General features: G+C 42.9%; 1 protein-coding gene across 1 annotated transcript; it reads left to right on the forward strand.

The window, feature by feature from the left end:
- Window positions 1–9,718: 9,718 nt before the first annotated feature.
- On the forward strand, window positions 9,719–11,647 carry LOC106403618. The gene is made up of 4 exons (XM_013844434.1): window positions 9,719–10,250; window positions 10,337–10,412; window positions 10,620–10,953; window positions 11,024–11,647. Exons 1-4 carry the CDS (start codon window positions 9,719–9,721, stop codon window positions 11,645–11,647), a joined length of 1,566 nt encoding a protein of 521 aa, XP_013699888.1.
- Window positions 11,648–12,749: the final 1,102 nt, after the last annotated feature.

Genomic DNA, 12,749 nt, shown 5'->3' on the forward strand with positions numbered 1-12,749 from the left:
GTACGCAAGTTGGTTCACGCTCTCGTCCAAAGCCTTGGTTTTTTGTATCTGCCAAAAGATCTTGGTTTCGTCTCCTGCCAAGCTTTTCTTGACAGAAGTTGATTTCTGTTTCTTTTTGGACGGAGCGTCTGTGACTAAGCTTATCCTTTTTAGTTCGGAGGCGAAGCAAACTTGCGATGCCTTAAGGTCTCCCCATATAGTCTCGAGTCCGAGTGGTGTTCGATACTTAAGACAAAGATGGTAGGTCGATGGAACTGCTTGCATGGAATTCATCCATGGAGTTCCTATGATCGCGTTGTAGGACGCTCGGTGGTCGACGACCAGGAACTCCACGTCCTTTTCCACACTTCCGGCTTTTATGCAGAGGTTAATCAAACCGAGAGTCATGGTCGCTTCCCCCGAGAGCCCAAGTAGTGGGGACGAAGGTCCCGTGATTTGGGATGGATTTATTTCCATTCTCTCAAGGGTGCTCTTGAAGATAATATCAGCCGAGCTTCCGGTGTTGACTAATATCCTTGCGACATCGATATTTTGGATGGTCCATTCAATCACAAGGAGATCGTTACGAGGTTTGGCTTGTTTTGTCGTTGCGAGTTCCTCGAATGCGATGACCCTGCCGTCAGTCGAGTCGGTCATAACGTCCTCTGATTGGGCGTGTTGTGGCTGTGAGTTAGATTGATTCGTAACCCCCCCCCCCCGCCCTCCTTCTAGCACCAAACTGTGGGATAAATTCACACCATCAATTTCCGTTCAAATTAGGAAGGTTAGGAAAACCCAAATTTCCCAGAGATCCCAGATATCTGCTAAACCACACGCCAAGCAATCAGAACACGAAAGTAAAGACGAAAAGAAATAAAAAATCGTAAAAAAGAGCAAAAGGAGTCTTATTCTGAATTCGCGTATTGAGCGTTACAACAAGGTAGAAGCCTCGGCAATGAGAGCTGTCGGCGAGATTCCTAGTTCTAACAACCTAAGACTGCCAAACCTAGTTGAGTCGCAGCTCGAAATAACAAAAACAGAAAGTTACCTAAATGCTCTAAGTGTTAAGTTTGCTCTGAAAAAGTTCTCTCCTTGTGCCTCTCGCATAGAACTCCTTTTATACTCCCTCCAAGGTCGGTTTAAGCTTCCCTGTTATTCCCTTTGGCCGACTTTAGCATCTTTTGGAAATATTCCATTTTCCTCGATCTTTGTAATTATCTTCAGAAACTTAACATTTATCTTCGGAAATTTAACATTTAGCCTTTCTCACAGATAAAATATAAACCGTCGTAGTACTGATGGGATTTTATCGAATAAAATCGTAAATGGGCTCTTAGTCCCGTTTTAGGCCTCTTTGGGCCGTTTTTGGACTTATTGCGTTTATTACGATTTTTGAATAAGTTACCGCAGTTTTTATCGTAATTTCTCGATGACAACTCCATTTAGGATGGAGTTAGGGACAGTACAGCCGTAGTTTGTAAGAGGTCGTATCGAGGTTTAGACGAGAGTTTATGAATTGGTGTCCTCCCGACAGTTTCAGGTTGGATCGGGGTTTCGGGACAGACGTCGAGTGGTTGGTTCAATGGTCAGACCACTCGACGATCATCGAGTGGCCTGCTTGGGCCGACCACTTGACGATCGTCGAGTGGTTCGATGGTAAGACCACCCGACGATCGTCGAGTGGCCTGCTTGGGCCGACCACTCGACGATCGTCGAGCGAGTGGCCTGCTCGGGCCGACCACTCGACGATCGTCGAGTGGCCTGCTCGGGCCGACCACTCGATGATCGTCTAGCGGTCTGTGAGTTCGGTATGGTTGCTCCGAGCACGTTTTTAGACGACTGGTCGTTTCGGTGTTTCAGATAAGTCTTTCCAAGTATTTAAAAATCGAAATCTTTATGAAAAACTTTCCCGAAATAGTATCCTTAACCATTGATTTCGAGATAACTGTTTTTGACCCCAACAGGAACCTAAACCCTAAAGCAAGAGATCAAAACTTCAAGACTTAGAGATTAGAGTTAGACGGCTAGAACTAGGGTTTATTCACCAATCATTGTCGTTCCGGCTTCTTTACTCAATAAAAAATCTCTTTAAGTCTTTAGCTCTATTGAATCTCTCAAACTCTACACGAAATCTATACAATAGCCAGCCTTGTCCATCGTTCTGTGGTACTCACAAAGATCCTACACAAGAATCCCCTAACAGCGTTGCTGGTGTCGATCGATGGCTCCTCGGATGTAAGACATACGTAACCAACGAATGATGAATCCGTTTGGTAAACATTCTCTGTCGGCAATAAATCGTTGATAGGGACATCATCCTCTACTCATATTCGGGAAAGGTGATCTGCGACTCAGTTTTCTACTCCTTGTTTGTCTTTAATCTCTATATCAAATTATTGGAGTAGCAGGATCCATCGCAAAAGTCGTGGTTTCGCGTCTTTCTTCTTCATCAAATATTTTATTGCAGCGTGGTCGGTGTGAACAATGACACGCGAACCGACTAGGTTTTGGCGGAATTTTTCAAATGCATAAACTACACAGCAAGTAGTTCTTTTTCTGTTGTTGCATAATTCCTTTGTGCCTCATCGAGAGTTCGACTGGCGTAGTAAACAGCATGTAGCTTTTCATCTCTCCTTTGATCTAGAAGTGCTCCTACAACGAAATTGCTCGCATCTCACATAATTTCGAAAGGAAGATTCCAGGTGCTTGTACGACGGGGCAGTTATTAAGGCTTTCTTTATTTCTTCGAAAGCTTTTACGCATTCTGGTGTGAAGTCAAATTTCACTTCTTTGCATAGGAGGGCTGTGAGTGGTCTTGCGATTTTGTTGAAGTCCTTTATGAATCTTCTGTAGAAACCAGCGTGCCCAAGAAAACCCCTCACGTCTTTCACGTTGGTGGGTGTTGATAGACCAGTCATAACTTTGATTTTAGCTTTCTATACTTCTATACCAGCTGCTGAAACTTTGTGCCCCAGAACAATTCCATCATTGACCATAAAGTGGCATTTCCCTCAATTCAGGACGAGATTCTTCTCCTTACATCTTGCTAATACTTTGCACAAGTTGTTAAGGCCTGATGTAAAATCAGATCCATACACCGAGAAATCATCCATAAAGACCTCCATGAAATCATCGATCATATCAGTGAAGATAGACATCATACATCTCTGGAAGGTAGCAGGAGCATTACAAAGCCCAAAGGGCATCCTGCGATATGCAAACGTACCATATGGACAAGTAAATGTGGTCTTCTCTTGGTCGTCCGGATGGATAGGAATCTGCAAAAACCCCGAATACCCATCTAGAAAACAGTAGTACTTGTGGTGTGCAAGCCTTTCTAACATCTGATCTATGAATGGTAGAGGGAAATGATCTTTTCTTGTAGCAGCATTGAGCTTCCTGAAGTCTATGCACATCCTGTGACCAGTAACAGTTCTCATAGGGATGAGCTCGTCTTCATCATTCTTTACTACTGTCACTCCTCCTTTCTTAGGAACCACGTGTACTGGACTGACCCAGTTACTGTCCGAAATTGGATAGATATTCCTGCATCTAGCAGTTTCATTATCTCTTTCTGAACCACCTATTTTAGATTTGGTTTCAGTCTTCTCTGATGCTCAATAGATGATGTCGACTCGTCTTCCAAGTGTATCCTATGCATGCATAAATCAGGTGAGATACAGGGAATGTCATTGAAAGAATACCCAAGAGCTTTGCGATACTTGCGCAGCTTATTTAGCAACAAAGTTCGTTCTCCGCTAGTTAGGTTTGCATTGACTATGATAGGAAAAGAGTTATAGTATAGGAAAGCATATTTGAGTCCAGCTGGAAGTTGTTTTAATTCAACGTTTGGTACTTTTTTCGAACCCCATATGTCCGATGCATGAGAATGGTGGCGCTGTGTCTGAAACATCTGTCGACATTGGATGGAATTTTGATTTTTTCGTTTACGTCGACTCTCATGATCTCTTCAGTAGCATCCATTAATTTGGCATACTCTGCAGTTTATACCAAAAATGTCGCTTTTAGGAGCTGCGAGAGTTTTTTCTAAAGGATTGTTAGAATACATATCCATGAAAGATTGGTCAACTTCCTCAGATAAGTCATCAACAAGTAAAGTTCGGCCATCGATCAAAGGTTTCTTGACCATATTTTCCATGTCAAAATTCATTGATAAATCTCTGATGTTCAGACATATACCCCCTTCCCTAAAAAAAAAAAAAAAGAAAAAAAAATCTCTGATGTTCAGACATATACCCCCTTCCCTAACATCAATTATCGCACCGGCTGTGGCCAAGAATGGTCTTCCCAAAATATGGGGGTCCGTAGGTTCATGCACATACTTCAGCACTACAAAATCTGTAGGTATATGAAATTCATTTATCCTTATGGGCATGTCTTCTAGAATACCTTCTGGAATCCTAACAGTTCTATCAGCTAAAACGAGAGTAATATTTGTGGGCTTGAATTGAGTTAACCCGAGGGCTACTGCAACGGAATAAGGTATTAAGTTCACACTGGAGCCTAGATCATAGAGAGATCTCTGGAACCGCTCATTGTGGATGTTGCAATCCGAAACAAAACTACCAGGGTCTGGTTGTTTAATTGGGATTCTTTCCTGAATCATAGCGCTTACTTGCTCAGAAACCATCATCACACTCACCTCCGATGGTTGGAAACCTCTGGTCACCATATCTTTCACAAACTTCTGGATTTGGGAAGAAATCTGAACAGCGTCACTGAGTGGCATCTCGACCGTGATTTTTTCAAATACTTTCTTGCAAATCGCTTTCTCCAATTCTCGCTTAGTCTGCTACTTGTTGGGAGGAAAGGGGGGTAAAGTTCTATACACTCTCTCTACTGCTGGTTTGGTAGGAATCGAGTGCCGATCGACATTGTTTCCAGTTTGTCGATCGATATTTGTCATAGTCGGTCGATCGGCATTATTCCCTTCTTGTCGATCGATTTCCACATCTTCTTCCGACTCCTCCTCTTCTTCATCGAGGTTAATCGTTGTCTTCTCAGCTTCAGGGGGTTTTTCTGCAAAAGTGATTTCTACAGTGCTCGGGGTAAAGCATTTTCTGCTTCTTAGTAACACTGCACAAACTTGACATCTCGGGTTGGTGTCAATTCTTCTAGGAAGGAATCTTTCATCCCTTCTGACAAACCCATCAATATGCGCAACTTGGCTATCCAATTTCTTGACATGGTCTCCCAAAGTTTCAAACTTATCATGTAAAGCAGAATACACGGAATCTAATTTTTGATCGAGAACCGCACTCATTTCCTTCTGGCCATTTAGAACTTGTCCCATCATAGACTCCAGCTTGCTCTTATGAGTCTGTTCTGACTTGTAGTTACTTGTGAATCTCCTGTTTCGCTGCTGATCGGCAAGTCTTTGTTTGCTGATACCACTCAAATTATCCTAAGGAGTGATTTATACTCAGTCATATAAGAGGTCGAGTTGTAGTACTTAGGGATCGAATTCACAGGGAGCTAGGGAACCTAAGAAATCTAATATGATTTGTTAAGAAGGCTGTTTTAATGATTTAAATGTAAATTGCAGTTTTTATCAAGCAAATGTTTGCTCAATTGATTGGTTGAGGTTTTGGTGCTTAAAAGGAAATAGCTAGACTTAGGGTTTTTATTCAAGAAACTTGGGATTATAATCCTACAGATGTCTAATGAGTTGCATGCATGACAATGTAAAGCTCAACTACTTAGTCAACAAGTCTATCAGCTTTCGTATGTTTGGACTTGACTATTAACTAGATCTAATGATCTCAACTATCGCTTGTCGATCAATTAGAAAGTGTCTATCGATGATCCTATAGGGATATCGATCGATTAACCTTTCGCTCCGTCGATCGATTATTCAAGAATGATATCGATCGACGCGCTTCTAGTTAAGCTTATGCGCGGGTTGAATGGTAGCTTACTAAGCTCACTAGATCAGGTCTCGCCTTACTCATAGCAAGACACTTAGCTCAGTTAGGATGTTTTCAGGATGAGAATGAAGCTCTCACTTTTATCTATCAATCCTAGGGCAGGTTCTAGGTAGCTAATCTAGAGACAGGCATTAATGAACAATCCTAATGACAATTACCACAACTCAGCAATCTATAGTTGAGGCTAATCCCTCCTAACCTATTTAAACCCTAAAATCTAACAATGGAACTACTCAGACATGGCTAAGTAATTCATAACAGCAATTAGGTAAGAAAACTTCATTAGAATAGTAAATAGATATTAATCGAGTTTCAATCACAAATTATAACTTTGGATCATCTCTCCAATCTATCAAATCCTAGAAAACCTTGCTGTGAAAATAATAAAACAAGAAAGCACAATTTACCTCTAACATGGTGGCAAAGCTTATATAATTAGGTTAAAACTCGTCTGGGGTAATCTTGTAAATTGGTGAAGACTTGGGCTTCAAGTAGAATGTGACCAAACGGGCCTTCTGCGCGCTTCGCTGTCGATTGATGTCAAGACATGACATCGATCGATTATTCGTCTTCAATATCGACCGATGGTCGAGCTCGATGGTCATCTCGGGTGCTTGCTCCAAATATCTCGAAAATACTCCAAAATCGTCACTTATCTCCAAATCACTCCTGATCCTATATATATTCTAAATAGACTCTATAATATAATAATTAATAGTTAAAACACTTATAAACTATGGATAAAAGTGGGTCAAATCCATGGTCTATCAACTCCCCCAGGCCTACCCTTTTGCTTGTCCTCAAGCAAAACAAACAGGCAGTCACTCTGAAAGAGGTTTGAAAACAGCAAGGATTCACATGATTTAAAACTTAGAATCATCACCTCTACAATATTGCAATCCACATCTAAAAAGTCCTAATCACATAAGCACATTATACTATATCCTAGCTTAACAAATCTAGTCAACAACTTAGCAAATCTCGTCTAACATTCCCCTCTACCAACCTCATTTCTTAACATAAATAAAAGTGTAGGCTTTACCTTGGGGGTATCGACCACAGGATGCAAGGACTTTCAAACAAGTATCTAGACCTGCAGGTAAACATTATTTCCTATCCTCTCTCTCTACTAATTTTCTCTCTTAGTCAAAATCTTTTTATATTTGCAAGATCATTGACCAAGATTGGACAGATTTCCATGAATCAAGCCTTAATGGTGGTTGCCACCAAGTCCTGTTCACTTTTTTTTACCTATATCCTAGGATTATTTGTTAAGCAAGCCTTAATGGTTGTAGCCACCAAGTCATGTTCTAATCTTTTACCTATAGAATTCTTATGAAGCAAGCCTTAATGGTTGTAGCCACCAAGTCCTGTTCGAATTCCTTCTTAATAAATCTCTAATAGATATATATTATAAATTTTTTTTATCTATCTATCCATCTATAATTCGAAAATAGAGAGAGAAATGGTGATAAATCTATCTACACAAGGCTTTACCTTCCAGACTTGTTTTAAGAATCCAATCTCATGTATACCAAGCCCCAAGACAAGCAGTTGTGTCAAGTTTAGTGTTGGAAGTCAGCTTTGGTTCCTTCAAACAATCTCAGCAAGTGTGAATAGTTGACAGGTTGATCCACTTTAGTATCTTTAGTACTATCTGCAATCAGTAAGTCTAGAATGGTGCTAAAGAGTGGTTAGATAACAAGCAAAAATCTAAAAGTTCATTATCCCCTTCTTGACTCAATAAAAACTTTTTGAAAAACGTTTTAATAAGACTCATAAATAAATTATTATCAGTAAACCTCCCCCCAGACTTAAACTACATTGTCCCCAGTGTAAATTCAGTCGGAGTTATGGTTATAACTAAATCACAAGGACTCAATGTAACAAGTTAGAACGATATACCAGACTGGAATGGATGTCGACCGATGTAAGGATGTTGATATCGGTCGTGGCAGGTAAGGCAATGTCGATCGATGTTGACAGCTTCTCGTCGGTCGATACTCACGGCAATCGTCTACTCGGATCTTCTTTTTTTTTAATGACCTGCAATAATTAAAAACCAACATAAATAGTATATTAATAAAAACTAAATAAATATTATCTAATTGTGGGTTGCCTCCCACTCAGCGCTTTGTTATAGTCATTTAGCTTGACTTTTGGAGGTGATTGGGCTAGTAGTGTTGAAAACTGGAACTTGTTGGAAAACAAGTACCCATCTCTTCTCTGCGCTTGTTGAACCATGTACCAGTGAAGTCTCTCATGGCTTCATCCCCTCTGTGCCATTTTTCCTTCATTGTTGCAGTTGTGTTTTCCATTCTCTGCAATCTATCTTCAAGACTCTCAAGGTTAAACTGATGTCTTCTAAGTATGGCATAAGTGTCAGCTGAGATCTCCTCTCCATGGTAATGAGTGTCAGACATGTCTGAATTCACCTTTGGTACTAGCCGGCCTCGGTTTGTAGCGTCGTCGACCGATGTCTGTCTACGAATGTCGGTCCATATGTTGTTGCGTCTGTCGATCGATGCGGTTGCTTCTAGTCGACGGGCAATGTAACTCTGAAACTCCACCAATTCCCATTGTATAGCTTCAATCTTAGAAGTCAAAGCACTAATGCTAAGATCCATTGGGAAATAGATGTCATCACATCTCCCATCAAGCCTCTCTTCTGTAGTGTCCAGAGCTCTATAGATCTCTTCGACCAACTGATGTATCTCTTCTCTTGTGTGAAAATCTTGTGGAGACTTCATCGGAGGTGAGTGTGGTGGACTGTTGTCGACCGATGCTGGTAAGCGTTGGTCGATCGATGTAGGTAAGGGATTATCGATCAATGCATGTTGTCTTCTGTCGATCGATGTATGGCGAGAAGCGTCGGTCGCTTGCTGAATTTTGGCTATGTCTTGCCTTATCTCTTCCATGCATCTACTTAACCAACTGATGCTATCATTCAGTGGATGGTAGACACTGTAGAACCTAAAATCTACACAAAGTATTTGATAGTGATCGGGGTTTGATCTAGGGAAGACAAATGATGTAGGCAACGATATCTTTAGAACACAACGATGTTAAATAGTTTCCTGTAGGTGAAAATGGACTTTGTTGATGAATAAGATCAAATACAATGGATTGAACTAGATCGAGTGATACAAACGAGATCGGTAAAGAAAGAATCTAAAAGTGGGAAGACAACAAGATCGATGTAAGTGTATAGCTCTCTCTAGGGTTTTCTACGTGTTCTCTTCTGTTTCCATTCCTCTTCCTTTATAGTAAGCTGACTTCAAGACCGCTGTGGTAGCTCTGCGATCTCAGCTTCTTGTTGCACGATCTCCGCGACCTCGGCGACTCCTTCTCGAGCTCGTATTCTTGCTACGGGCTCTGGCCCTTTAAGGCCCATGCCTTTGATCGCGGTCCATTATGGTATTGACCAAAATTGGGTCCAACATTTGTCCCCCAGCCTTTTTTGATTTGATCAAAAAGGAAAAGGGGCGGTTGTTTTTTGACCCGGGTCTTCTCGTTTGATAACTGATATCGCTCGGATTCGGTTTTAATGATCGTTTTCGAAAAAAGCCGTTCGTTGGCGGGTTTTTTTTTATTATTATTTTAATCGGTAACGGCTACTTTAGCCGCCGCTAGGGCATAGGCTAGGTCATAAATGCTTTTCTCGATAGTGACGATAGAACCGTTAAGGTGGCTTATATATACGTAGAGGATCTTCTTTTTACCTCAACTCCGTTTCTTCTTTCTCGTCTCTTTCTCCTTTGCTCTGAATCTTTCTGTTCTTTGAGCTTAAGATGTGTTCGTCTTTCAATTTCCCTCATCCGACTACTACAACCGATGATCTCGAGAACCTTTATCATATGTATGGGTTTGACCGTTCCGTCGTCCTCGACTTGGTCGGCACGCATGAGACTCCTGAAACCATAAGAGAAGGCTACTACGGAGCCTATCTTTCCTTCTTTCATTCCTGCGGTCTTACCTTCCTGATTCCGGAGCCAATACTCGAGGTCCTGGCGGAGCTAGGGTTATCGCTTACACAGCTTCTCCCAAATTTTCTTCGACATCTTGTCGCCTTCTTGGTTAAGGCTATGGAGGAGGGTCTTGCGTTTGGTCTTAGCGAGTTTCGTCAGCTCGTTCTGGTTAAGCGGAATAAGCAGAACCCTTGTACTTTCCTCGTGTCTCCGCGCTCAGGTTGCCACATCATCGAGGACATCCCTTATCGCGACGAGAAGTGGCGCGAGCAATTTTTTGTTTTCAAGATGGATCGAGCGTCTATGGGTGACTTTGACTTCTCACAGCTTCCCCGACGTTGGGCCGAGAATATCGGTTACTTTTCTTTTGCCTATGTGTTGATGATTTCTTTGTTTGAGGAGTCGAAGACTAAAACTTTTGTTTATTTTCGTTTGATTCAGTTCCTTATGGAAGCTCTTCAATGTCAGACAAGATCCCCGATCTGATGAGGGTCCTTCGGAGAGGTCGTTCGAACTGGTCAACTTTTGATCGAACTCGGATTCAAACTACCTTCGCCTTACCGGCGGGGACCGACAGAGCTCCTTTGGTCGAGGAGTCTGAAGACGAGGCCGAACACTCCCAGGAGGTCGTAGCGACTCCTTCTGTTTAGACCCAGTCTTCAGATCGGCTAACTAGACAGCTTGTGAGGAGATCGTCATTTTGAACTTCTGGGTTTGCATCGAGGGGCCGAGCTTCCGAAAAATCTCCCTTGATCTCGATTCATGATTCCGACGACGAAGATGTTTCAGGAGATACTCGACCTCCTGTCTCGTTGAGTCCTGGCTCAGAAGACGAGACTGTGGCGGCGACTCGTAAGCAACGTCGGTCATCGGAAGGTGCCTTGCCCGGTCCGTCTCGTCCTAGGTTTGTTTCTAAGGGAGATGGTTCTTCATTTGCGGCCCAAAGCGACTTAATTTCCCTCGCTGGTCGCATGAGGTCTGCGGGTTGTTGTCTCCCATCTCTCTCTTCCTCAGTCGAGAGGGAAGCCTACGCCAAGGTTGCTGTGGCGAGCTTTAAGGTTCGTCTCTCGCCTTCATTCTATTTGAAAAGTTGTTTTGTGGTATTAGCTCATTTCCATTTCTTCTCAGGTGATGGAAGCTTTTAATGAGTATGTCATGACGATGGAGGATCATGTCGTGGCTTCTCGGAAAGACAAGGAAATCGAGAGTATTGGTTTTGAGATCAAGAGGCTTTCGAAGGAGCTCGAAGCCACCAAGCGAGAAGGGAAGAAGGATGCCGAAAAGATCAAAGCTTTGACTGAAAACTGGTGGAGAGTTCATCTGGAGAACAAGACTCTCACGTCCCAGATGGTTGCTCAAAGGGCAAGAATTGCGGCGCTCGAGGTCGAGAGAGATCGGGACATTCGCCGCGCTTCTCGTATTGCTCGTCGCGATATCGCGGCAAAGTATCGGGAAGTTCTTGAGTCTTTGAATGATAAGTGGGCGAGCAAGAAGAAGGAAGTGTCTGCTGAGATCCGGCTACAAGAAGTGACCGCCAACATCGATCTCCTAAACGAGCTCAAGGATGGGGGCCTGACTGTGGATGCGGAGCTTGCACGATTAAAGGGAATGGAAGGAGACTGCGAGGATCTTGTCGCCCTAGCCGCCGTGCCGGATTTGTCGATCTCCGAGCTTGATCTTCCTCAAGTCTCAGATGATTCGGTGGATCAAGTCGGGGGGTCGTCTGTCCCCGATGATTTCGTTTCTAGTTAGTTTTTTTGTTTAATATCTTTTTGTTTTTGATGATCTTTGATCTTGATATCTTGGATATCTTTTAATGGATAAACATAATATTTCGGAATATCCATGTTTCCTTAGTTTTCGAGATTCTTTTTGTTCAGGTTGTTGAGATATGGCGAGGTTCCGATCCCTATAAAGCTTTGGCTTTGTTCTAGGATTCGTGATAGTATCTCATTTAGTTTCGTTTTTGCTCGCTAAAGGAATATGACTTCGAGAAGATCCAACTCTCGCGATTCCGATAGGGTACAAACTCGAACTGGTAGTGCCAATGCGGAACGTATTCGATCCGGAGATGTGAGTGATGCGCTCACAGAAGTTTTTCGTGAGGAGACCCAACTTCCGTGGCCTTCAACCCAAAGGGCCAAAGACCCCGAGAGTGAAAAATCTGTTGCGTTAAGTCGAGTAGCCCAACGGGTTTGGAGGGGCGTGATCGTCCTCCGAAGAAGGCTAAAACGAATGGTTCGGATCGTCGTCTTGGTGTCTCGGGCGAAGCGGCTGTTGCTAAGCCGTTCCACTGGCAATTCTCGCATTCCAAGGATTGTCCTATTACGGAAGATCCAGATAGTGTTGCTCATTTGGTGAGGCACTTCAAACCTGCAGGATGTCCGCTTCCCTCTCTGCGTAATATGATGGAGCGCGAGGCTTACGCAAAGATGGCTGTGGCCCATGCCAAGGTCGTTCCTTTTGAAATTTTGTCCTTGTCGAATCTTTGGTTCGTTTTGTCTGTAATGATTTGCCATGTTTCACGCTATGGAGGCTAACAACGAGTTTGCGGCGACTTTAGAAAAATCCTTGCAAGATGTTCCACATTCTGACGAACTTTATGAAATAAAAAAGGTCGTTCGTGAGCTAAAGCTCGGTCTAAAGATGGCTCAAGACCGGGAACGTGCCAATGCTGCTCAACTGGCTGCCGCTGAAAAGCTGGGGAATCAGGCTGCTTCGCTCGAAGCTCGTCTGCGACTTGTGAGTAACGAATGGAAGTCGGCCCTCGAGCAAGATTCCTTTTTGGAAGCGAAGGTTGAATCTTCTGCCAATAAGTTCTCTGACGACCTTCGCCGCGCGACTCATGAGGCCA

This window comes from Brassica napus, chromosome C3 (genome assembly GCF_020379485.1).
Source record: "Brassica napus cultivar Da-Ae chromosome C3, Da-Ae, whole genome shotgun sequence".
Lineage (NCBI taxonomy): Eukaryota > Viridiplantae > Streptophyta > Magnoliopsida > Brassicales > Brassicaceae > Brassica > Brassica napus.